This window comes from Xiphophorus hellerii, chromosome 3 (assembly GCF_003331165.1).
Source record: "Xiphophorus hellerii strain 12219 chromosome 3, Xiphophorus_hellerii-4.1, whole genome shotgun sequence".
Taxonomy (NCBI): Eukaryota; Metazoa; Chordata; class Actinopteri; order Cyprinodontiformes; family Poeciliidae; genus Xiphophorus; species Xiphophorus hellerii.
The window spans coordinates 16,141,956-16,169,453 of record NC_045674.1 but is presented as its reverse complement, the minus strand read 5'-3'; the positions used below and the strand labels follow the sequence as shown (position 1 = coordinate 16,169,453).

General features: G+C 37.4%; 1 protein-coding gene across 4 annotated transcripts in view; it reads left to right on the top strand.

The window, feature by feature from the left end:
- adam22 (ADAM metallopeptidase domain 22) overlaps positions 1–27,498 on the top strand; it is a 64,787-nt gene that overhangs the window by 6,012 nt on the left and 31,277 nt on the right. For all 4 annotated transcript variants that reach the window (XM_032557611.1, XM_032557613.1, XM_032557612.1 and 1 more), the window contains exons 4-5: positions 16,693–16,759; positions 21,910–21,992. In XM_032557611.1, the coding sequence (XP_032413502.1) occupies positions 16,693–16,759; positions 21,910–21,992 (150 nt within the window). The remainder of the gene's footprint in view (positions 1–16,692; positions 16,760–21,909; positions 21,993–27,498) is intronic.

The window sequence follows — 27,498 nt, the reverse complement described above, 5'->3', positions numbered from 1 at the left end:
TCCAATCTGACTGAACTTGAGCTATTTTGCTAAGAAGAATTGGAGAAAAAAAGTTTCCAGGTGTGCAAGACGTGTAATGTCATAGAAAACTTGCCTCCAAACACCTGCAGTTGTAATAGGAGCAAAAAATGGCGCTACAAAGTGTTGATTCAGGGAGGCTGAATATAGATACACTCCACATTTTTTTGACTTTTATTTTTAAAACAGTCTTCCTTCCACTGTATAGTTAATTGCTATTTTTTGTTGGTCTGTCATATAAAATCCCAACATAGTGCAGAATTGTTTGTGGCTGATAAAATGTGGAAAAGTTCAGAAGGTGTAAATGTTTTTGTGATGTACAATAGTGATGAATTTTACCTGGGGTTTGTCGCTATGATGCAACAGAATCCATGTCGTCTTTCCCTGTGCAGGTTTTGTTTGATTTTATTACCGCTTAGATCAGATGAATAAATAAAAGTAGTTGTTGTTTGCCAAAACTGGCTACTCTGGTGTTTGTGTTTGCATGTCTGAATGCATCGCATGTTGGAGTGCATGTGTGATTTAGAGTTTCCCTAATAATAGGAAGTGATTTACGGTAAAGGCTTTAGAGCTTCTGTCAGACACTGATATTGATCACAGCGGCGCTGATGGAAAAGCTCGCTCCTCATTTCCTCCTTCCCTCCTTCCCCCACGCTCATCCTCTCACTCCTGGATTGCTTCTACCTCCTTCGCCTTTTTTCAATGCTCACAGTCTTCTCCGGTCAGTTTCCTGAGTCACCGATCAAGCTTCAAGCTGAAAGCCCGTGAACACATACAGCGATGCTTCCTGCTCGCTAATCACAGGGGAAATTACTCTCCTGCTGAGCGAAATCTTACATCACAAGAATTTCCAGGTCTGAAGGGAGCTGTTTCTGTAAATCCTCCCACTCCCTGAGTGACCCATCAACTAGTCACGGGTGTGAATGCGTCAAACATGAACAAAGAGTTCTGGTCAGATTAGTTGTACTTATCATGTTAGCAGTTTTTTTTTTGCTGTCAATCGATTAAATAAATTAATTGTGGTTAATACCACTCTAGAGCAGTGATTAATGATGATTACTCAATATGCTTATCTTTGTAAGCTTGAAATGTAAATATGCATATTTAAAAAAAAATGTCTAAGAAAATGTTTTATTGTCGCAAACCAAACATATTTGAAGAATCTCAGTTTTCCACGTTTTCATATTCAGAAAGGCTTAAAAGAAGTATTTTTATTTCAAACATTTAGAAATGTTAACTGTAAACTGCTCTTGCTTCAGTGGAAGGATAATTCATCGTTGCAGTATGTTCATATTACTCTGGTTTTATTCAAACTTTATAACAATTTTGTTGCTGCGCTCACCAGTTTGACTCTCCCTCATCTTTTCACTTGTGTTTGTGGCTGAATTACTGACCGCAGCACAAGACCATGTTGCGCGCTCCTGTGAACCATGTTACCTTTCACCGGAGAAAAGCATTTAGGTCAAAATACGTCAAGCAATTAATCCGCATTATGTCATTTTAATTTGTTAAACTTTTTAGATTAATCACATGTGCTAATGTGTCTTTCAACAATTTAAATTTTTTTTATAAACATTTAGTTGCAGATTCAAGTCACAAATGGACAAATAATGTTACAGAAAGTATAGATATGTATATATTAAAGACATAAAAACCAAGAGACAAACTATCAAAAGTTTAAAAGAAAAGAAACAATAAAGTCTACCAAATGTTAGATTTTTTTTGGAGTTTAATCCACAATAAATTATACACACAGATACAGTTATATACATTCACACTCATTATTAGTTAGCTTAATATCTGAGTTAAAATCTCCTACAAGCTTCTAGCATAATTCAGGAAGAATTTGTAAACTGAAAATGGTCAGGCTCTGGGAAGAATCCCAACTTTTAAACTTAGTCTACACATTTTTTAAATTCCCAACTTTTAAACTTAGTCTACACATTTTTAAAATTCAGTTTCATCCTAGAAACTTGATGCTTGCTTTCTTTATTATTTCTAAAACAATTATGATTCATATTTGACATCATTGTCCTGATGGAACACCAACAATTTCCAAAATTAACAATCTCTCACATCCACACCCCAATGTCAATAAATGTGTTAACCTCAAAACTAACTTGACTAAAATGTGCAATTTACCAAGAGATATGAGTTAAATAATACATAACTTTTGCTATAAACGCAAACATTTCCATTCATGTTTTAAATAAATCAGTTGTAGCTCCAAATTAATATGAGTTATGAACATGCATTAATATTCACTTTCACAGCGTAATTGTTAATCTGTGGGATTACCGGTAAGAAGTCTGTCAAAATGAGAGTAAATCTAAACTTATTTTAGGAATGTTCATCTTCAGCAGCATTTTATAAAACTGTCTATAAACCCTGACGTTTTGCTGTGTGAAATATTGTAGAAAATGCTTCTCAGTCTTCATAAACAAAATCACAGGAAAGAGCAGCAAAGAGCTCTTGGAATTCATGGAGAAACGTGTGTTACTAATAATATGTGATGTTTCGTAAACATCCCCTCAAATTACATGGCAGTGAACAACAGAGTGAACAGAGTAAAAACAAAGATATTTATAAATAAGAACATGAAAGCAAAAAGCTTAAGTCTGTTTAATTTGAGCTCAGCTTCTCCTGTCAGGAATGATCAGGAGAAAATCTCTGATAAAACATCTTGAAATTATAACAGCAGTTAGCAGCAAACTCAAAAGAGTTTATTAGCATCAGAGCAGGAACAATCAGACACGTCTGTGTAATTAACATTTATGTAATAATGAATTATGGGTTAGAAGTAAATGCAGTACAACTCTTCACACCTGCTTAATTTATAAGATATCAGAACAGAATGTGGCATTAATAATTATTTGGTGTTTATCAATTATTAGTTGTAGTACTTTTGGGTTTTATTCAGTTAGTTTTAGAGAAAACTTGATTCTTCTTCTATGTTTATTTTGTCTTCTCCGTTTTGATGCCGCCTCCCAGTAAAGAGATCTACTGTTTAAAGTGTGCAAAGCTTTCTGTGTTTGCATTTACTCTCTTTGCATGTTAGTGTTCTCCCCTGTTCTAGTCTGGATGACTTAAAAATAATCCAAAAGCAGCATATTGGACTGATTAATCATTGTAATCTGACATTAGGAGGAAATTTGTGTGTAATTACAGCTAGATTGCACAATATATGTGAAATATATACTAATCACAAAATCTCACATGCAATATTATCGCCAAAGACTCTTTGGACTGCAACATTTATTGGCAATTATAATCTACGTGTCAAAGATTTACACATTGCATGCCAATAATTTAGTCCGTCTGTGAGTCTCACTACAGTCAGTCCCTAATCTGGCCCACTTAATGAAGCCCAGGATGCTGAAGGTCACAGAAAGAGTTGGAAGCAACATAATGACAGATGGGAAAAAGAGCAGTGAGGCAAATATGTGGATTTATTAGAGCTGCTGTTGTCATTGATATATATGCTGTTTATATATAGTGTTTAAACAACCAGACTTCCAGTGGGCGTGAGCTGATGGTTTGACGTGACGTTGAAGATTTAGGCTGCACTTCTCCCACTTTATTGTTCAATTCTGTCTGTATAATGCAACCAGTGCAACCAGTGCAGTGGTCTGACAGCACCACTGCCTTACCTGACACTTGGTGCAGTTTTCTTTTGCTTAAAAACTTAATTTTGACCCATTCAAGCATTCTTCTTGTTATTATGATCAAATAGCTTTGTCTTGTTTGGCCACAAGACTTTTCTGTAGAAAACATTTGGCTTGTCCATGTGCGAAGTTGCAAATGTCAGCAGAGCTAAAAAATGTCAATTTTGGAGAAAATATTTCTACCTTCCAAACTCCTAATCTCAATCCCAATTAAAATGTGTATGCTATGCCTAAAAGCTCAATCTGTGTCAAGAAACCAAATTATTTAAATTAACTTTGAATTTTTTTTGTCAAATATTCCACCCAGCTGTATGTCAGGTGTTTGTAAGTGTTGACAAAACAGTGTGGATTCTTTGTCATAATTTGTATTTTTTTTTAATCTTATCAAATAAATTTTTAACATTAGATATAGAGATAACACAATTTTCAAATAAAGATTTATTTTATAAATGGAAAAATGCTCTCCAAGCCAAGAGTTACAAAGCCATTTCTAAGACGTTTTCTCTGTAGCAGAACATCCTGCAGGATAATGTTTGGTCATCAGTACAGGACCTTTAACTCACACTTTGGTTCAGCTGCAAGACAATGATCCAAAGCACAGCAAGGTCACATCTGAAAGCATAAAAAGACAAATTGAAGTTGTCTAGTTAAAGTCTGGACCAAAATCCAACTTACATACTTTAGTATAACCTTATACACTCCTTTCACACTCAAAAACGTTTTAACATGCCTGAATTAAAACATTCAGCAAAGGAGAGTCGTTGTATTTAAGTGTAACAAAGCAAAAACAGAAGACAAACAGCTTTTTAAAGAACTGCATGTATCTGAGCTTGTTTTCTTTTGACCCTGAACCTTTGACTGGTCTCTTGCGCCTCTGGGCTGATGATCTGTCCAGGCTTTACCCCACAGCCGAGTTTTCCCCTGTTTCACTGCTGGAAGTGGACTTGCAGATTATAACATCTCCATATGTCCGTTTCTGCTTCGTTCCTCCTGAAGCCGAAGGAAGGCCTTTGTTGTTGCGTTCCTGCTGCCTTCTGCCCTCCTGTCCATCCTTTCTTTCCTCCTTTTCCCACAACCCGCTGTGGAACGATGTTGTTTACAGATAGCTTTTAATCCAGACAGCTGATCAGGACGTGTGGGCGCATGAGAGCGAGGTGTTTCAGCTGAATTGGATCAACAGTGATTTCAGGTTGTCTCTATTATCAACGAGTGGCTCTGCAGCTGCGGATGTTTCCTCCACTCGAGTATTGCCGTGAGCAAACAAGACAGGTGTGCTGCTCTGCTTCCTTTGCCCGCTCTGTCTGCAGCCAAACAGAACCCACCGACATTTTTCCATCCTGGCTCAGAGACGCCGTTCAGCCTCAGGCTGTGAATAATGGCAGCGTAGGCGTTCTGTAAGAAATTTGTTTGCCTCGTGGCGCCTGGACACATGTTGGTTGTTATAGTTTCGGACTCCGAGGTGTGAGACTCAGTCTGTCTCCTAGGTTCCAGCTGTACTTTTACTGATGGTTTTTCAAAGATGGATGTTGGTTCCTTTTCATGATAGACTAGAAATAGACTTTAGGTTCACACAGAAAGTTTTAAAAGTTTTTCAGCAATATATAAAAAATAAGATAAACAGTAAAAATAACATAAAACTCAGTTGTTATCAGATAACAGTCTATTTCTGGTTGTTTTGTTGTTTATCAACAGTGCATCGTTTTGTTCCCACTTTGACGACCAGCAATTGAAAGTCATTTTCTATTCTCTACTCATAGTCCACTGTAAGGAAATTGATATAAATTGCCACCGTGTAGCTGACAGTGTTTGTGTTTTTATAATTGCTTTATAAATCAGGACAAAAACAGTTGTTATGTCTAGGTAAAAGCATTCTCTATTAGAGAATATATATATGATGCATAGGAGGTTATGCTTATCATCTTTTGTCTGAAAATACAATTACTACAAAGAACAACAAACCAATATACTGTGGCTTGATGATAGGAGCAAAGGATCAAATGGCAATGTGGCTAAGGGGTGAAATGACCCAGACTCACAGATTTGCTCATTTGAATGTTGTAGACTCATTTCACTCTCTGAATGTTACCATATTTTTTGTTTTAGATACTTTGTGAACAAAGACAACGTGGGGTATTCAAGGCTCCATTCTTAAACCATCTTTATTTATAAGAACCACCCATAATGACAGTACTTGCCATAACTAAGCGTAAATCTGTGTGTCTTCACATGACCACCACTGAGTCACTGTGTCAATAATATCGAGTGGGTGAGTCAGAGTTTCATTTTATGAACTTATTAATTTGACTGCTGCTCTTTAATGTTTTATTTATCATTCTTTAAGTCTGTTTCTTCATCTCTCTACATGAATTATCTTGTGTATTAGTGGTGCTTTGTAGGTAAACTCACATAACCGAGGCTCAGAAATCCACTCAATACAGCTGATCACGTAATTCATGGTTACAATGTTCCATATGTCCCAAATACACATACACTGTTTTATACACATAGTGTGGTCAGATATGTTATTGTTTATGTTTTAGTTGCTAATTCACTGATCAGTAGGAGGATGTGGAGTGAAGGGAGAGGGAGGCATTTTTTATTCCCCTTCAGGGTCTTTGTCCTCCATCCCAAGCGATTCTTACAATTTACCATTCATGGGAGTGGAGCGAGCCGCTTGGGCTTGGGGGGGTTCTCCTTTTTTAATCATCTCCAACACACATGTGTGTGTGTTTATACACGCCAGCATAAACACACACACGCATACACACACCCACACACACACATGTACGTACACGCACTCCATTGCCCTTGATTGCCCCACACCCACTCTCCATTCAGCCCCGCCCCTCCCATCTCCACCTGCTCCGTCTGAATAATGAATGGTGCTGTAGCGTTGAAGAAGATTGTGGGCGTGTGTCTGTGTGTGTGTTTATTTCTGCTCTGTCACATACAGAAATAATACGTTTAACCAGGACAATCAGCAGCAGATTCACCTCTATGATAACTGCAGGCATCTTTTTAACTGTTGCTCAGAGGAGGAGTTTAAAAATAAAATTTTTCTTGTCACAGTTATTAGATAGCATTATCATTTTAGTATTTAAAACCTGCATCAAAAAATTTCATTCATTAGTGTGAAACAAGTGCTAAAACAGCTGGGAGTTCATTTCTGCCTTACATGTTGGTCTTTATTTACATTTTCTCTGAACAGAATCCAGATTTCTGTGTTATGCCTGTGAAGATAAAAAAAAACACAAACAGACAAATATCGTCCATTTAGGAGATGAGTTTTGACATAAAAAACATCCCCAAAACTTCAAGAAATAAAAAGCCAGATGACATTTAAAAAATAAAAACCCTTAAAAAAACACTGCAGTTTTAAAAGCATTTTTTCCCAAAGCAATATAGCAATAAAAAACATTCAGATCCAACTCATCCTGACTGTACATCACTTGAATGTTGAACCAGGATTTGCAGTTAATAGATCATTTATTTGTCATTTCCTTTACATTGTTGAAAAAACATATCTCTTTCCTTTTTTATTTTTGCTTTTTTTCACACAGATAAATGTTTGAAAATGCTTTCAGACAAATACAATCAGAGTTAACAGTAAAAAACAGTTTTCAATTTATTACATTCAATAAAGTAAAATAGCTACTAAAACCAGCCCTGCCCCTTGTGAGAATGGAATTGCCCTCACACCCCATTACTGGGTTTGTCAACCTTGGCTGCAGCAACCGCTTCTGGTTTTCACTGTAACTGGGATTGAATCTTTTACATCACTGTGAAGAAATTTTGTCATGTTTTCGAACATGAATGGCCTGTTTTATGGTCAAGCCACAGCATGTCAGTAAGTTTTCTTAATTTTGTTTAAGGATGCCCAATATACAGTATATCAATTCAATTGAGCTTATTAATATGGTGGCAATTTAGAACAAATGTCTCGAAAGAAAGTATTTTCAGTCCAACTGGTCCTAATGATCAAACAGTGCATTAATCTCACTTTATTATTCAAATTTGTCCAAAATGTTTTCTATTGAAGAAAACCAATATGTTGTGTCGAGTCACTGACGTTCACTTTTCCTGGATGAGCAGGTAGTGACAAAAGACAAACACTTGTGTAGTGTTGTTGACTTTATAGCAAGCAGCATCCAGTAATGAGGAATAAAAACGTACCACTTTACAATAAGTCTGCGCTTATAGATGGCTAATAATTGGTTCATAGATATATTATTAATAAATCTGTTTATAAATCATTTATAACCCAGAATTATGCATTAACCCTGTAAGTTTGCGCTATCTGCAAAATTACAACGGTTTCTGAAAGGGGAGACGTTGCGCCAATATCCAGCAAATATCGGGTTATTACGATAATTTCACCCCGCCATAGCAGGAAGTGAAATTAATCTGACGGCGCTCTTTTAATAGATGGTAAATTGTGAAAATAACTTGCTAGATATTGAAAGTTCCAGTTGTTCTGGATAGATGGGCAAATATATATTTACTCACAGGTCATTTAAAGAACTGCGTACAATTAAAATAAGCAAACATATCCAGGCAGAGATTTTAAATTTAGGACATAAAAGGTTAATTAAGGGTGAAAAGGAGACAAAATCTACTTGTTTCTTGCCAAATAGTGATCCAAATCTGTTCACTCTCTCTGTATTTCATCTCTTGTTATGCTAAACATTTCAGACTAACTACAATATGCATTTGTAAACGTAATTTTCTTTTGAGCATATAGTCATCTTCTCACCTTTACATAATGCATAATTAACAGTGATTAATGATTTGTAAAGTGTTTATAGACTAAGTGATAATGTAAACTATTTATTGGCCATCTATAATGGAGGCCTTGTTGTAAATGTTACTTTAAAAAAGCCTTTTACAGTAGAACCTGGTTGAATACAAACATTCAGAGGTGATGGTGAATTTATTTATCTCAAACATGTTATTGTGAGCAGAGAAATTACCTGCCTTAACAGTTTCTCATGAGATGATGCCTGTGTGCAGCATAAGGAGGAGTGGACTCCTCCCTATTGTTGTTGTTCAAAGGTGACAAGAGAATCAGAATTTTATTATTTCTACTCCTGTGTCATGTCAGCTTTTCCTGCATGCAGACAATCGCTCATGCTAATGTGGAGAGTCAATTACAGGCCATGTTAAATGCATTATTCATCCCGGTGCAGGCTCTGTGAGTGTTTGTGTGTTTGCACGGTGGTTTAGGGAGGAGCTTTTATCGGATAGCACTCCGATACACCCACATGGTTCTTCCTGCTGCCTCTCAGGCTTTAACAAACATCTTATGGTTCAGCGGTTTGATGAATGTATTCACATGTTGTTATTTTGCCAGAAACGTGTGTGTGTGTGGGGGTGTGTGTGTGTGTGTGTGTGTGTGTGCTTCACCGGGAAGGAAGAAGTCATCAATAAAATGTAATCCTGAAGAGCTGTAGCTGCAGAGTCATTGTGTGGGTTGTTGGGTCTCAGGTGTAGAAGAGGCACCTAAAGTATCTTAATTAGAGATAAGAATACATTTAAAGGCATGAGGCTCAGATGGACGGGGAGGATCAATCCATGAGAGAAAATTAAGAGAACGTGACAAAGAAGGGGAGAAAACCCACTTGTTTGTGAACCATGGGATCATTTTACTCTCTCTCTCATCTGGGATTTTAAATGCATTTTAAACTTTTTTGTTTTGAACAGCAGTTTAACACAGATGAATCAAAGGATCCAAGCAAAACCTTAATAGCTAAGGCGCAGGGAATCCAAACAAAACGTAACCAGGCAACCTGACATAACGCAGAGTATTTGAATAAAAATAACCATGAAATCCAAAGTGCATTCATCTTGAGGACGGGGGAACTGACTGGAAACAGGGGAAGTGGAAAGTTAGAAACAAGATGATGAACGGACACATGATTAACACTTCTCATTCCTTTATGTTTTCTTTGGCACATTTTTGACGCATTCATTATGACTTTGATGAAAAGAGTTTACTTCTGATTTCATGATGATCTGTTTTGGCCATGAATTTTGCTGCATCTGTTTCTGGTGTCCGTTGTGCACATGTGAACCTTAGATCTTCACATGCATGTGTCCTTATAGCCTCTTGTGTCCTATTTTAAAACATATATCCCAGCCACATCTGTACTCACATTAAATCAGCCCAGATGTGCTCCTCCTCTCCCATCTTTACTTCCTCTTCGGTTCCAAGGTCTGTCCTTTATTACACAGACCTATGATGTGATTTACTGTAAACTGGATGAGGTAAAAACAGTGCCTGTGATAGAGGGAACAAAGAGGAAGAAGAGGGGAGCATGAGGAAGTCCTTCAAGCTCCCCTGAATCTTTACGTGTGGGCGAACGAGGTTCAGCAGGCATGAGGAGAAATACGATGCTGAGGTGCTTGAAATGGCTGCCCGTGAACCAGCATCTCTCTTCTCCACACTTTTGTCTTTTCCTGTCTTGCCTCAGGCTGAACTTTTCTCCCCGATGATTCGTGTGTCATCATATCAGACTCACACAGTTGAATCTTTGAGCTCATAACTGTAGCTGTCACACTGGGAATTGTGTGTGTGAAGCAAAAGTAATGCTCGATGTGTTTAAGATTGTGTTTGCTCAGAGACTCATTCTCTGCTCCAAGAGTTTATGTTGACATTGTTTGTATGTGTATAGAGGAGACAGTTGGTAAGTTATAGGTATGGGAGCAGCTTCCCTATAGGCTAAAACTGATGCTGCATGCAAATGAAACATCTTTCTCTGGAAGAAGACAGAGCATGTTCTGTTATTTCTGGGATTTAAACATTTCTATCACTCTCTCAAAGCTTTGATTTGACCTGTTGGAGAAAGATGTTGATCAGAGGTCTTTCCGTCTGTGCAGCAAATCTTAATGTCTTTCAGAACATGGGTTGTTCTTGAATAGTCTGGATAGGTACGTTAAGGTTAAAAATTGAGCCTCGTTAGCCTGAGAAGTTTGAACTCAAAGCTGGGAATAGCACCTACTGAAGATGATAAGACTAGTGGGATAATGTGAGATGCCAAAATAAATCATCTTGTTTAAATTAGATATTTTGGTGTCAATGTAAGCTTTAGATATGTTGACCATATCTTACCGATAATATATGCTGCAGCCTTTATGAAAGTGATGCTCAAATGTTGAAGCAGTAACCTTTTAATACAGTTGCTTAATCTCATGTTATGCAATGGAGGCACTCTTTCTACATTCATGAAGTTTCACTCACCTTGGTATGCCCGATGTTTGGAGTGGCTCCAACTGAAGGCAGCCCAGCCTATTTTCTGATTAATTGGCTGATAATTACCCGAACACTTGCTAAGGCCATCATGGAGTATGGAAACTAAAAAACAAGATGGTGATGTCGCAGCAAAGGCAGCTTAGAGGCACCAAGTGGCTCTGTGCATCATATATAGAGGACACTCTGCTCGATGCAGCTGACTCGGGTTGATTCCCAGCCATGGCTAATTTATTCTGCTCTTCTTCCTGTCAAGCTACTAATAAATAAAGGCCTCTAAAGCTAAAAATTGTTTTAAAAAAACAAAACAAAAAACTGACATTGTCTTTAGAGAGTAGCAACTGTACATTTCACACCTATAACTCCAATATACCTGCATGTTAAAATGTCATATAAATAATGAAATGTGCTTCATTTCTTCACATTAAAGTCATATGCAGTACAATGTGTTTGTAGATGTTTGCTTTACATTTAAACTCCCTTATTTAAAAAACAAAGTGACACTAAACACTCTGATACTTTTATTCTGAGACGTTAGTTATTCTTTCTCTTCTTATATTTCCTAATTCATCCCCCTCTCTCTTTACCTTTTCTGCACTTTTCATTGGCCCTCTCCTCCATCGAGTCGTCTCAGTCGGTGTGGAGGATTAGCCGAGACAAAGAGGGACGCTGGATCCTCCACTCGCTGAACACAGAAACAAGAAGAAGGCAGTTTTCTCAGCATGAACACATACTAATGCTCCTCTAAAGCCTATTGTTTCTGTGATATTCTCCTGTCACGCTGAATAAAAAATCCTCAAAGTGTAGCTTACTGTCAAAAGGTTAATTATTTAACTAAACTTACCACACAAAGAAGTTGAATAAAGCTGCAGGATAGCAAAGTTTCCAACAAATGCATGAACGTAGAAGCTTGTGAGGATGTTAAGTTGTGTGTAAAGAGTAATCAAAGCAGGTTTGCTGCCAAAAGTACAGTCCTTTTGAATTGCTACTATGAGCCTTCCTAATTTAGCAAGGATTAAATAACCATCCATACTTTGTCAGACATGCCACCTTCCCACAACATCGTTGTCATTGCATAATTCAGGACTCCGATCTGTTTGTGTGCGGCACGCTATGGACTACAGTCATGGCTGCCAAGAAGGACGACGAAATGTTTGCGTTTAGTTTTAGTTATTTTTGCGTCCCTGTTTCTTGTTAAAGTATTCCCTCCGCAACAGGAGCAGAATTCCCGTTGAGTCTGCTGGTGGAATTGCACGACCGATAAGTGATTGGAGAGTGAATGAATTACAGCCTGGAGACCCTTAATGAGGCCTTGGTGGGGGAGAAGGTTGTCAGAAGAAGGGTTGGGGGGCAGGTGAAAGCAGCTGCAGCTTTTTCCCTGAAGAAAGGCTCTCGCTCCTCCTCTTCAATCCCTTTCACGTTTTTATTTCTCTTGTTTTGCTGCATCAACCTTGCGCTTTATTCTCAGTCCTCCTTTGCCTTTGACCTCCTCTTATTTGGCACCCACCATCCTCATTAGGGACCCCTGACACAGCACATGCACAGTCCTTTGTGTGGCACTGCCATTTTATTATCAGGTTAAATTATAAATCCATGTCCAGAGACCAATTTAATCATTACAGAGGATGCACGTGTTTAAGATTTCCTTATTTTTTCAGAATTCCTGCTGCCGTTTTTGTTATTTGGGATTGTGTGTTTATTAAGCAGAGTCTTTGAAAAGAGTGTGGGAAAGCAACGAAAAACCCGCTAAGCAACTCTGCTGCCAGTCCACTTCTACTCAAGCATGAACATCCTGCCAGGGTGGCCTTTTTGTGCTGTTTTTCATCCCAGTGGCAAAGCGGCGCTTGGCGACACAGATCGTGAGAGGAATCGCAGAGCAAAACAAAAAATGTAACGTGTGTGTGTGTGTGTGTGGCCTTGTATTTGATAAACTGTAAGGCCCATTTAAAGAAAAATCTCACTTCTCTGTATGGGCCTTGAAGTCTGGGTCCCATAAGAAAAAATGCTGGTTTTGAGTTTGGATTTATGACTAAAGTGTTAATGGAGTTTAGGTTTAGGCTATAGAAATGAATGAAACATGAATGGAAGTCAATGCAAAGTTCCTGTTAAGATATAAAAATACACAATGTGTGTGTTTGTGTGTGTGGGCGTGTGTAGGCGTGTGTGTGTGTGTGTGTCAGAGAGAGAAAGTCATTTCAGGAGATCAAGCCATGCTGTCACTGTAGATTGCTTTGCCCAGAGCTGCTCACAACAAAAATACTTAAAGGATGGATGATGTTTGAAGGCACTGACAGCCAGATGGACTCTGCTCTCCCTGCTTGAGTCAGTTTTTACCTTTTAGAAAAGCCATTTAGTGCGGAATAAGGAGGACATTTTCTAAAGTTGAAGCCTTATTGCTGCTTTTTTGTGTGTTTTTGTGTGTAGACTTGTTAAAATCAAAGCATAAAAAAAATCTCCTCTCTGAATGCTCAGTAAGATTTGACATATTGCACGGTAAGCGTGGAACATCTGAGGATCCAGGTCTGGAATCTCCTTGGGGTCCGACTGACAGCTGGACCCCGAGTCTCCAACAGATGCTGCTGCAGCAAATCCTTTCCGCTACAGTGGAGGATAAAAAGATGATTTAAAAGAGAAATGAGCCAAAGGGAAACTGTAACAAACACTAAGTGAGGAGGAAACTAGTTTCAACAATATATCTGTTCCACTCAGACATGATGCAGGTCAAATAAATGAGCAAAGCGTTTATGACCATGGGAATGTTTCATACCTCCACTACTGCTTCTGTACTTTCTGCTTCCAAGAAGATACTCCGATAGTAACACACATTCTCCTGCAGGGTTTGGGAGATTTTTTGCTTTCTGACAACTGTACTCCATAGTTTAGACATAAAAAGAAAACAGGATTTGTTTTTCAAACGTAGAAACCTCCATCAGCTAAATGATGCAAATGTTGAAAAGTCAGAACTATCTAATAAAAACATCTGAACTCCACCTTCTTTAATTTGCAAAGACCTGGCATTTTGACAGGGGCTTGTGTACACTTAAGAGCAGCTCTAAAATATTTTCCCGAAAGGTCCTGGTGGTTTAAAAACGAGTAAAATATGCTATCAAAGTCTGCATTGTTAAAATAAATACCTTAGAAATTCTGAAGAATGACAGATTTATAAAAGGTTGTGAAAAAATGTGGCTCCTTGGAAGCAAAATATAAAGGAATCTGAAAATGACTCAAGACTTCTGCACAGTGTTGTGTTAGCAGTATACAGGAATCTTAGACTTTTTTCATGTGAGAGCAAAGCTCCAGTGAGCATCATGCGCTCTTGTTTTTCTTCACGTGTGAACTCATGTTAACAAGAAAGGGAGGGAGATGTGCGTGTGTGGGTGTGTGCGTGGGTGTGTGAGTGGAGGCTCTCCTTTGCTTGTTCGTCTGTCATGTGAATTATTTAAATCCCACAACAATTAGAGCTGAAATCTGTTATCGGCGCCCTCCGTTAGCGAACCTCTCGTGTCTCTACCTCGCTGCCGCGGTGCGATGCGCTCCTGAACCCCCCGTGTCTGAGCTCAGCGTGAGTCTGGATGAAGATCACAGGCTCCGAATCTTAAACACACATCCCAGCAGAACAAAGAGTTGCACCCATCAAACGTCTTCATCACAGAAACATATGTTTGCACTGAAACAACTTTATGCTGTCTTGATATACGTAAAGTCTCTAATTTGTGCTGTACATGTTATAGTTTGATTTTTGGCCTGATCTTTAAAAATAGTCTAATAGCAAAGCACATTATGATTTCTGTTTCAGACCTTAACTCCATATTCAGACTTTATTTTTCAAATCTCACATCTGCATTCCCCTCTGGCGATTACTCCTCTGTTTATGATTCTTCCACTTCTCCTCTCTCTGCTCTCTTCATCCACTTATTTTTTATTGCAACAGCAAACTGCCCATTAGCGCAGAGAGCAAACTCGTCTTTTGTAGGTGAGTGCTTTTGTGTTAGAGCTTTGATGCTGATATGACATTTTGTCTCCTCTGTAACTTTGAAAACATCTTTTTCAAATAATTAAAGCGTCCATCCACATATATTGGCCCCCTTTGTGAAGAAGTATAAAGTATTAAATATGAAACACTACACTAAAAAGCTTAGAAAATTCTACCTTTAATCCGAGTTTGTTTATTCACAGATCAAATCTTCCAAATTAACAAAGATCACATCCTCGATTTCAAAGTCTTCAGTCAGAGGCCTTTTTTCACTGGTGCTGGAGCCTTCTGGCCCACAGCATCACTATCCAAATTCACTCCTTATAGATATCTGGAGGATATGAGTTACAACAACATGTAATTTGCTTTTTTGATTAATAAAGCATATTTGAATTGAATTGGAATGAAAACAACCTCATAATACGAAAAAAAAATGTTTTCTGCTATATCTAAGTTAGTGACGGAAGATTTTGTAATTCTTGACCCTCACATGTTGAAGTTCTGTATTGGCCTTTGCACACACTGTCTGTTCGAACTGAATGGTTACCACTCTTGTCAGGTTAAGGCACAACTTCTGCTGGTTTTCTCCATTAGAATTTCCATCCAATTAGAGCTGAAAAACGTTAAAAACAATATTTTGCAGTGATTTAAAATGCCTGTCTATTTCAGAGATTCAGGGCCAGCACTAAAAAAAGCTTCATCCTATTTGCTTTTGGACCTGAATGTATTATCCAAGAAAATAGATGTTTGGCTGCTGCATTATTAATGACCTGCAGGCACCAAAGCAATGAAAGATCAACAAAAACATTTAAAAAAATTATTGTACTCTAAAGAAGATGTGATAAAGGCTTGAAGCTTGTCCTGTCATTTTAGTTCATTTGTTTATATAAGACTTAAAAGGACGGCAGAAACCAGGCCAGGTTTCTGAGTGAAGTTTATTTCTGCTGTTAATGGAGTTTTGTGGATCAACCGTCTATTAATACCTTTCTGATAATGTTTATTTTCAGCTGCAGGGAGCCATATCACAGAGTGCATCCAGCAGCTTGGGAGTGACACTTTTCTCAGCTGCACATTTTATGGGTTTGCAAGCCTCACTTGGTAGTGAGACTATAAAATAGCTAGCAGGGCACATACTGTAGATCACTGTTAACAATGCAGGTTTCTTCAGGTCACTAAGAAGGATTTTGAAAGCTCCTCAATTTTATATCAGCAACCTCGACACCGTCCATGCCTTCACATCACCAAGACAGTTCAGGAACAATGGGATACGTACTGAAGACAGGAGAAACCTTGATTACTATGCTGCATTCCTGAGTGGGTGTGTGTGAGCAGTAAAGCTCATTCATCTCTGCCTCGCTTTGGACCTGCGGGGTGGATCTCCACTGGGATGCTTTGGTCCAGCTCTGCTAAGAAAGCGCACACGCAGCCCAATTTCTACTTATTTATGCCACTCTCTCTCTCTCTCTTCTTTACCCTCTCAGTTTATTTCCTGCCTCTATCTCATTCTGCCTTTTCTGCTTCCTCTCCCACTTACTGACCTTGGTTTGTCCCTCCTTCCTCTGATAGCGACTCACCCATCCACACACACACCCCTACACCTTCTTACATAACATTTTCTTAGAGCCTAGACTTTTATAATTATTTTTATGTAGGTTTTGTTAGCTGGAAATAGAACTGTCTCTTGATGCAGGTCATAATTAGGCACACTTATACTGTAGCTGAACAGTAAAACTTGAGCATGCCTAAGCCACAGAGCAAAACTTTACTTTTTCCCCCTTTTCTCTTCACAGCGATCTCCTGTCTTCGGGATATCAGGAGAGGCATTTATCAGAGAATGGGAAGATCGTCGTCACCACAGTAAGATAATAAAAATCATTCTCACTACGTCAATGTACAGCTGGGATGTGAACCACAGCTATTACAACTTAAAATTTCCCTTGAAGTCTTCCTTCAGTAATCAAAGTGTTTACTTTATCAGTGATCCTCAGAAGTTTGCATACACTTATCATCAGTAATTGTAGACCTTCAGAGATGCATTTGAACCCTTGATAACACACCAAACAATTGCAATGAGATTTAAAATGAAGATGTTGGGTACATATCATTGGATATCAAATATTTACCTCCCCACTCATATTTTCAGGAAGGTGCAGAAACAACAGCTGCTTTTTGTTGCCGTCAACAAGGACTTCACATTACTGTGACTGGATAGTTGGCCACAAAATATAGGAATAACCAGCTCTCATACATGCTTAAAGTTTCATAATGGGAGGTCGGCTAGGGGCTTTTAAATAAACAGGTCATTAAACTACCTAAAAACATTTCAGAAGCTTGTAGTTTGCTAATGGGATGGCTGAAGAAAGTATGAAGTTTTCCTCCAGCTTGCTAGAAGATATTTGTCCAAGTAATTAGTTAGTTGAAAATGTCTGCATAATACTGACCCTGTTGAATCAGAGAAAATCCAAATGAAATGGAAACTTAAAGTCAAACTTGTGCACCAAATATCTGGCAAGTGATCCATGGAGAGTGTTTGCATATTGCACTTTCAAAAGCTTCTCATGTTACTTATTTGTCTTTCAATATTACAAGAACATTTCAGCCAGTCTGATCAATAAATCCAGTAACTCTCTATGCATTGAAGCAAATAAACGAGCAGAACCCCTTCAGAAAAACCCGGAAAGATCTGTTCTGTCACAGAAAACACTTCGTCAAGCTAAACTAGAACATGTCACACAAAGTCTGAGTCTGAGTCTGAGAGTGTCTTTACAGTGTCATGGATGAACTGTGAATTTCTAGAGATCCTCGGCGGTGGCTTAAATCTCCAGCTACTCTGAAACCAGATTAAGATTGCTGCGATAATCCTGTGAAATCTACACCGCTCAGTTACAGGACGCCCACTCAGACGTTATGTGACACCGCTCTGTAAGTGGGTGAGGATTCATAATGCTCAGGATTTCCTCGGCTAAGCAGCAGATTAGTGGTAATATCAGATGTTTTAGAGAGAATGATCCAAATTAACTCAACAGATCTCGTAAAATATGGTCACCGGTAATTATAACAGTCGATATAAAGCAGTGAATTAATTCACATTGTTGATGAATGTCCAGAGGAGACAGAGTTTCTTTCTGGTTGAACAAACAGCAGCACCTATTTCTGTTTTAAATGTCTGGTTTCAAGGAGGTTAATTTGAGACAAGCCCGTGTTTGTGTGCGGCGGTAAAGGTCAACGTGTCCAGCAGCTGCTGCTTTGATAGATCTGGACCAGGATCTGTTCTGCTCCTGCATGGCATCCGATAACAGACAGGGTGCCATCCTGTTAAATGTGTTATCAGGAGTCCACAGGTTGAACTTAATGCAGTTAGTTCAGGGCGGATCACGCTGTTCATCACGGCACAAAATGTTTCTCACAAACTTTTAGTCTCATTAAGAAGCATTTTTAATCTGTTTTGCTACAGGAAGGATGGAAATGGTAAAAACTTTCCTTTCCTGGTTACAGTTTTCTTTCTTTTATATTATATTATATTATATTATATTATATTATATTATATTATATTATATTATATTATATTATATAGAATGGTTGTTCAAGATGCATTTACTCTGCGTGAACAAAACAGGTTTTATTACAAATTATTAATCATTTCAGAAAATTAATGGACGTACAAATTACTGGAAACATGATTTCACAATGATAAACTAATTATTAATTACTCTTGTCATTATAATTAAAGTATATTTATTGTAAAATAAGCCTAATCACATGTTGAAATGACTTGTTGCAGTTTTTAAATCTACATGATGCTTAATGTAAGTGAAGTTTGTATGGAAAGCATTTGAAAGTGACGGATCCGTTCAGGAACAGCTGCTAGAGGTGATCTTGTTTTATTATGTGTTGTGTTTTATTACCCACATCCAGTGTCCAGCCTTAAATATTTAGTTGTGCATTTTATTTGATTACGTATTTGTGGTGGAATAAGGAGATCCCAGGTCTGACCAGCTCAGCGACAGACACATGGAAAAATGTGCACATGGTGAATGTTCTCTATTTGGTTTCTCCTCTTCTGATGAGAAGTGGAGCAGAAGGTTCAGTACGACAGGAAGAGGAGAGACTCTGGGATAGTGGAGCACAGCATCACTTATAAATAGCCTGTTCTGCTTTTATGATTTTGCGCACATTTTCTGTGCCTTCAACAACCTCCTTCCTCTTCATCTGCAGTTTTAGGCTCATCTTAATGACTTTCAGATCCCCTTTTATGTTATATAATGACTCAAAATGTTAAAATTCTCTTACATAGATTAAAACATTGTGCCTGAGAGGCCTGGTATTTGAATGGTTTAAATCTTATTTAGAAAACAGAACTTTCTCAGTTCATCTTGACCAATGCTGTTCTGGGGCCAAACCTTTAAAGTACGGCGTCCCCCAAGGCTCAATTTTAGGTCCCTTTTTTTTATTTTGTATTTATTGCCTCTTGGTCAGATTTTCCATAAATTTAACGTTTCATTTCATTGCTTTGCAGATGACGTCCAGATTTATATGCCCCTTAAACTACAAAATGGTAAAAATGAATCTCTTCAGCTACTGATAGATTGTTTAGCTGAAGTAAAATCTTGGATGGAACAAAACTTTCTTCACCTCAAACAAAGTAAAACTCAAGTTATATTATTTGGTCAGAGTCTTCACACTACAAATCCAGATCTGATTCTTGGTTCTTTAGCTGGGTTTTGTCAGACCTCTGCTAGGAATCTTGGTTTTACTTTTGATAGTTGTTGTCAGTCTTTATCACCTGCGGATTTTAGCAGAAGTTAAATCTTATTTTTGTTTTAAGGACTTTGAAGGACTTATCCATGCCTTCATTACATCTCGTTTGGATTATTGCAATTCATTATATAGAGGCCTGGATAAATCACAGATTCAGCGACTTCAAATGATCCAGAAGCAGCAGCTCGGCGTCTTACAGGAACCAGGAAACCTGACCATATAAGGCCCATACTGGCCTCTTTACACTGGCTGCCCGTCTTTTATCGAATAGATTTTAAGATTCTTTTATTAACTTATAAAGTTTTAAACGGATTAGCTCCTCCTTATCTTCGGGACCTTTTAAAATTTCAGTCTGTGTCCAGAACCCTACGATCAAATAATCAGCTTTTACTGACCGTTCCTCGGACCCGACTTAAGAGGAAATGAGATCGGGCTTTTTCTGTTGTTGCTCCTTTTCTATGGAACAATCTACCTTTCCAAATTAGATCTGCCCACAGCCTGGATCATTTTAAATCGCTTCTCAAAACTCGTTTTTATTCTTTGGAATTTATTTGAAGTATGTTTTGATACTCTGTTTTTTATCAGTTTGTGTTATTGTCGTACTTGTACAGCACTTTGGTGCAGTTTTACACCTGTTTTTAAAGTGCTATATAAATAAATTTGACATTGACAAAAACATTGAGTTTAAGTGACTGCTGCCTTAGCCTTACTTGATTAGATAGTATGTAATTGATACAATGAGTAATAAAAAGTCATAATGTATGATTTAACATCATACATTAGTGCGAATATCAAAAAAATTCCTTACAAACATTTCTAGAATGGCGCCAAAATCTGTAATTTTCATGGCAACAGAAACACTAAAACAATCACAAAATCCTGGATATTTATACTTATTGATATTTTAACAGCTTAATTGGTTTTCTCAGTATATTCCGGTACAACCGGCCCTTTAAGAACATTCAGATTTTTGATATGGCCCTAAATGAAAATGGGTTTGACACCCCTGATGAATAAACACAGCATTTTATTTATAGGGAATAAATGAAGGTGGAAACTGTTGACTAACTCTACAGGCTCTATGGATAGAAACATAGAGGATGAAAAGACCGCAGGCTTTTTTTACTCTTCTATTTTTACCTTTTCTTATACTTTACATGCTGATTCAGGAGTGTTTGTTCCACCGACCATTGCAGATTGTAGATTAGTATGAAAAGCAACTTTTATTAATATAAGTTTTAATTCTCAGGCTTTTTATTTCCATCTTTGTATTTATATTTGTGCACTTTGTCACAATAGTTTTGAAGATTATTACACGTTAAACATGGACATTCAGAATATTACAGTTATTACTGAGTAGACCAATATTCAGAAGATGACCATTTGTGAAACATTTACTATTTTGACACTGTTTATCTCCGCAATGCTTTTTTTAAAATGGTTTTTCTGTATTGTAAAAAGAGTGTTTGCATGTTTGTCACTTTTCAGTATGACAAACATGTTATGTTTCGAATAGTAATTTAAAAATTATTCACAAACAACACAAGTAAACTCAGCTGTTAGGAACTGGTTATGTACAGTCTGCCTGCACAGAGTTCTGATCTGCAAAGTGCTGATGAACTTGTAGCGTGATAATAAATCCAAAGTCTTCACTCACACTTTTTTTTTGCATACAAATGCTTACATGCATATTTCTTTCACAAAGCCGTACGAGACACAATTGAGGGACAGTAAGAGGTCTGGATAATCAAGAACGTCTGCTGGTGTCCACAGGGTTAGACTTTAGAGCAGTAATTGATCCTCTGATAAAAGCTTCCTGTCTAATGGCTGGTAGGCACCAAGAAATGGAGCAGAAGAAGTCAGAAGAGCACTTAGACGTCATACTCATCTGCAGACAATAAGTGTATGCTTATGCTCAACAACACACACACTCACACACAGAAGGATAGAGAAATTGCTGGTGGAGATAGAAAACACATTACAGAGGACCTGGCATGAAGGTTCATAGTTTGGAGAAGCTGGAACAGAGAGTGTGTTATTCCACAGATGGGATCATGTGAAAGTGTTGATGCTGAACTACAGCACAGGCACAAATCAGCACAGCGTCATGTTTACGCTTACGTGTTTTTAAAATCTGCGTGATTGATCACTCTGGACTCACCTCTTGATGGAAGGCGGTAACAAGATGTGTGAAAGGTTTTAATCGGAGCCATGCCTTCGAACGTAACCTGAGTGTGTTTTGCACACAGGGAGGAGAGCACTGCTACTACCAGGGGAGGGTCAGAGACGCGCCTCGCTCCTTCGCGGCGCTCTCCACCTGCCACGGATTGCAGTGAGTATAAACACTGTGGATGTAGCTTTTTCCTGCTAATGTTGCTCCCTCTGTGTGTTCAGGTTCAGGTCTTCCTGCCTCATCAGGTCAATGTAATTAGTTTTCTCCAGCCGTTCCTGCCTGTCTTCATTTTGTGTTACAAGGGTTATCATTCACAGAGACAACTACTTCTTCCTCTCCTCTTTTCCCTCTACTACTCTTCCTCTGCTCTTTCTTCTTCCAAATGTTGGTATTTTTAGCATTCCTGCTTGAAAGTGGTGCTCTGTTCAAGAGAAGAGTGAAAATCGAGGCCTTTTGGGAGGAGTACATGTTGAACTCTAAGTCAGAGTCTGCGTCATTCTGCTTGCACGTGTGTGATGCACACACAGTTTCTTTGTAAAAGTATGGGCACCGTTTGAACCTTTCAACATTTTGTCCGGTTATAAACACAAACATTCAAGTATCTTATTAGAATTTTGTGAGAATGACCAACGCAAAGTAGCATCAAATTGTGAAGTGGAAGGTTTTGTAAATTTTCTGAGAAATTAAAATCAAAAAAGCTTGACATGTAGTTGTAGTGAGCCCCCTTTACTCTGACACCCCAAACTAAAATCAAATTCCATCACCGCCATTCAGAAGTAATTGTACTAATCAGTAGAGTGTGATTTAACCCTGAAATCTGGTCAGAATTGATGGAAAGATGGAGCTAAATACAGAGCAGTTTTATGTTCACCTTCCAGCAGGACAATCAGTCTAAACATATCAAATGTTTTACCTCACAGCATATTCATGTGCTAGAATGATCCAGCCTTAAATATTTAGTTGCACAATACTTATTTGTGGTGTTCAAACTTTAATCCAATCAAAAATTGGTGGGATCACAGACAGACTCCATCCAATCAGACTGAGCTTGAGCTGTTTTCCAAAGAATTTGGGGCAAAAACTTCTGTGTCTAAATGTGCAAAGCAGGTGCAGACAAACCTCTAGGACTTGCAGCGGTAGTGGCAGTAAATGTTTTCTGCAGAACTTCTGATTTTTATGTGTAAATAAAAATGCTTTCTTTGTTTTCCTTCCAGTTATAAATCATATGCCTCTTTGTGTTGCTCCATCAGAAAATATCCCAATAAAATTTACTGAAATTTGTGGTTGACAAAATGTGGAAACATTAAATGTGAACAAATGTTTTTTGCAAGGCATGTAGTGTTATTCTGAATAACAGTGATTAGTTCTTTGTGAATCTTGCTTTAGTTCCAAATGAAAGGTTTGAGATGAAGAAAATAACATTTTAATGAATTCTTTGATAGCACAACAGTGAGTATTTAACACACTCATTTTCACATTGTTGAGAGTTCACACTAATTATCGCCTTCAGTCGTCTCCTGAAACATTATGATTCCCACTCCAGATCTATCAAAGCTTGTTTCTACTCATCGCGTCCCTCTTCATCACAAAGTCAGACTAAATACACCAAAACATTCAGAGCAAACATGTCATTTCAGCTAATTATTGTGAATATCTGAGGTATTTTTCCTACCTGCTGATTAGGGTGAGCACAGCTCAGGCCTGGAGTCACGTTTGCATATTTCATGGGACTGTGGCACAGCAAATTATGTAATGGTGCATGCACTATAATGAAAACACAGACTATGAATTAATCAAATCTAAAAGCATTCGACAAACCGAGCATATTTAGGACATGTGAGGCTGTAACATGACAGAAACCTTTTTTCTGCTTTTAGAAAAGTGAAAACAAATATACAAGTGTAAGCCAGGCATGCCCAGCGCTGTCAGAGGTTTAGACATTAGAGGGAGTGTTTCCTCCATGCTGAGTCAGTTCTCTATCATTATATACATCCTGTTCTCTCCTTCAAATGTCTTCTCTTCTTTCTCTACCTCTTCATCGCTCTCTCTTTCTCTCACACACAAGAAAAACCCTTTATCTTGGGCTTCAATAGGCTTCAGCCTATAGGCTGAAATTAATGTAAAAATTTCAGCACGGCTGCATCAGTACACACGTGCATCATGCTAAACACTTTTTATGGAACGTTACCATGGAAGTTATGATTAGTTAGCAAGTAACGTTCCAATTACTTCTACGTTGTTGTTTTTTTGTTTGTTTTTTTCGCCACCGGAGTTTTACCGCAGTTCAATTTAAGGACGTCCGCGAACAGCCCATCTTAATATTTCAATTAATTTAGAAGTACACAACCACATACATTTTACTTGATCAAAACTCCGGTATGACACTCAACGTCAGTTCCACTCGAAAGTGCTAACATGGCTAACATCTTACAAATACTTCTATGTCTGTTTTGTTTTTTGTTTTTTTCGTCAGCTGAGCTTTAAGGTAGTTCGCTAACAGCCCATCTTAATTTTTGAGTTAAAACAACAGTAAATATTACCGTGTCAGACCGACTTTCCGACATCTCCGGAGGACTGGCGCTTCCACTCGAATATCAACTTCCGTTAAGAGCTCCAACCGTTAGTGTCTCCTTCACTGCCAAAGTGAATTTACAGAACCGTTAACTTACACGTTTACTTACAGAAAAGTTAACAGCTTTATTGTAAACTGTTAACTTCCAGTTAACAGTTTACAAACTGGAAGTAAACTGTTAACTTCCAGTTTACAGGAAAACAGGCATTTTAGATTACAAAGGCTTCCAATTTTAATTTAAAGCTAAATTATTTTACAATATTACACTTATGTACAGATGTTTTCCCGAAAATGAATTAAAGGTGTTATTTAAAAAAAATACGTTTTGTCTATATTTTATATCTATATTTTTTGTCTACATTGCATCTAAAAATTCTCACTGCAATATTCATCATGTATTGTACATTTATTCCAAAGCTTCAACAAGCTCCCTTTAACATTTAATTTTAAAATTTTACCCTCTTCAATAAACTTTGGACAAAAAAAACAACAAAAAAAGACAACTGTAACAAATGATAAAATAGTGACTCCATCTCACGTGCCACAGTGAGATAATTAACGTTACAACTTTGCAGACCCTGTAGAAGCACAAAAAAATAACGTTTTTTCCAACCACTGAGTCCTCAAATTCTAGACTATATTTATGTGTTTAAACAGATTTAAAACTTACCGAAGTTGCATTTCATAAGATCTCCATATTTGCCTCCTGCATGTGTTTGCTTACTCCGTGCGGGGAATAAAAATCCAAACTTGATCCTTCATCTGGTGGCCACTTGTGCTGATTTGAGGTTGTTCTTTGATGTTTGATTTGATCAACTTTCTTTGCTCAAATATATTTTCTAATTAATATATGTAATAATTGTTATTTATTGTAAATGTTAAAAAATTAAAAATGAATAAAAATTAATAAATAATAAAATAATAAAAAAATTAAAAAATAATAACCATGTATTAAAATTATGTAAGAATAGTAGTAATTTAATGAAAAGTGATAATCAATCATTATGTGTTGATTTACTCCCCCAAAAAATACCTCTGCATCATTTTAAAAATTATTAAATCTCATCACAACCCTAAATTAACAACCACAGTTTAAAAATAAATTAAAAGGAAATAAATTAATTAAAAGGAAAATTTATTGAGATGAATTACCATTTGAATGGCAGATTAATCAGATTCATGGTTGTGTACCTGACAAACACAAACTAACACAATTATGTGTTGAAACATTCAAATAAATATTCAACACATACTGCGTGTCATATTATATTCATTTTAACACACAATGTGTAAAATTAACACAAAATATGCTTTTAATTTAATAGCACATTTTTGGTGTTATTTTTTTAACACATCTGTTTTTAGAGTGTACATGAAGACAGTATTAGTCCATTATTTGTTCCTGATGAAGAATATCTCGACTAAAAGGATGTCTAAAACAATAGGCTTTAATATCATCTCAGATATATTTATTTTTAATTCACAACAGCTGTTTTCATTTTAATGCAACATGCACATATTTTACACTATAATCCCGTCTTCATTTTGGACCTCAGTGTTCATTGACTTCATTTTGGATAGTTTTTCTGCTTGCTATGTTGCAACTTTTTATTTAATCAAGATAAAATATGTCCACCCAAAAACAAGTTTCCACATGTACTGACGTCACACAAGGCTGAAGTCTGGCTCTAGTTCTATAAAGTAAAAAAAAAAATTAACAGCATTAATTTGGGTTATTTAGCCTAAAAAACAAAATAGGGATTCATTGTTCAGCCAAATATTCACAATGCTATTCACTCATTTATAAATATTTAGTTTAAGTTTTACACTAAATATTTAATTGGCTTAACCCTTTCATGCATAGTGGTCACTACAGTGGACAGCTATCTAAAAGCCATTTTCTTGTGCTTCCTGTGGATTTTTATGTTATAAATGCACACAGACCACTGAAGTGGACACTAATGCATCATAAAATATACCATCAACTACTGGCCATCAGCTGCAAATGCAAGAAATTATTTTTGTTAAATACAATATGGCCGACAGACAAAAAAGCATGAGAACCGACCCGGTCCCTCCTTCTACTGTAGACGACTCTTGCAAGTAAAAAAAATATTGTGACATCAGATAACCCCTAAGGAACAATACTACTGATGTATTTTTCAAATAACAACTTTGTATTTGGACAAAATTACAATTGATCACATAAAAATAAAAAATAAAAAATAAATTATTTTTACAAAAAAAATTTCCTACCTTTTTTATGCCTTAAGAAAATAATTTTAAAAAATGGAAAAAAAAATCTGACACAAAGGATCATAATTCATGCATCAGAGGGTTAATATTTATTTTACATTTGGTAGCATGAAGTTAGAGATTTAACCTCATGGTGCCACTAACTTTAACATACCATAACTCTGTCCATGTAAGTGTGTGGTTTCTGGTAAGTGCATTGTTGGCCCAGGACAGAGAGTGTTTGTGCTGAAGGTGAGCCGGAGGTCAGAGAGGATGAAACAGCCTGAGAGTAAAGAGATAGATTGTTTGTCCCCACAGCGTTTTGACCCTCGTGACTTCACAGTTTGACCTGACCAATCTGCTAAAAGCTCCAGATAAAGCTAATTAAAGGCTGCTGTCTGATGGTGAGCACATTTACTCATAAGGCCGCGACACGCACAGGTCCTTCACCCGTCAGCCCAAAGTCAAACTGATTAATCACTTTCTATATGGTTTTCAGTGTGTGATGATGATGATGCTTGTGTTTGTCTCTGTGTTGCTTCTTTGTTCGGTTTTCTACATTAAACGCAGTTGAGAGTTTCTACAGTTTCACTACCTCTGATTTGTCTTGCTTAATGTGTAAAAGACACTTTGGTTTTATTGCATATTCTAAACAGCAACATCTTCTCATTTTTAGTAGATAGTGTTGTAGCGTTGGATTGAAGAATAATTTCAGCACTGCTTCAGTACTTATTTCACTCCTCTTTGCACAACTGACTTAACACCTTATCAGATTTCATTAATAAGTCTGGTTTATGTCTGGACTTTAACTAGGCCACCACAGTTCTGATGGGTTGCCCAGGTCGTACATTAGCAAAG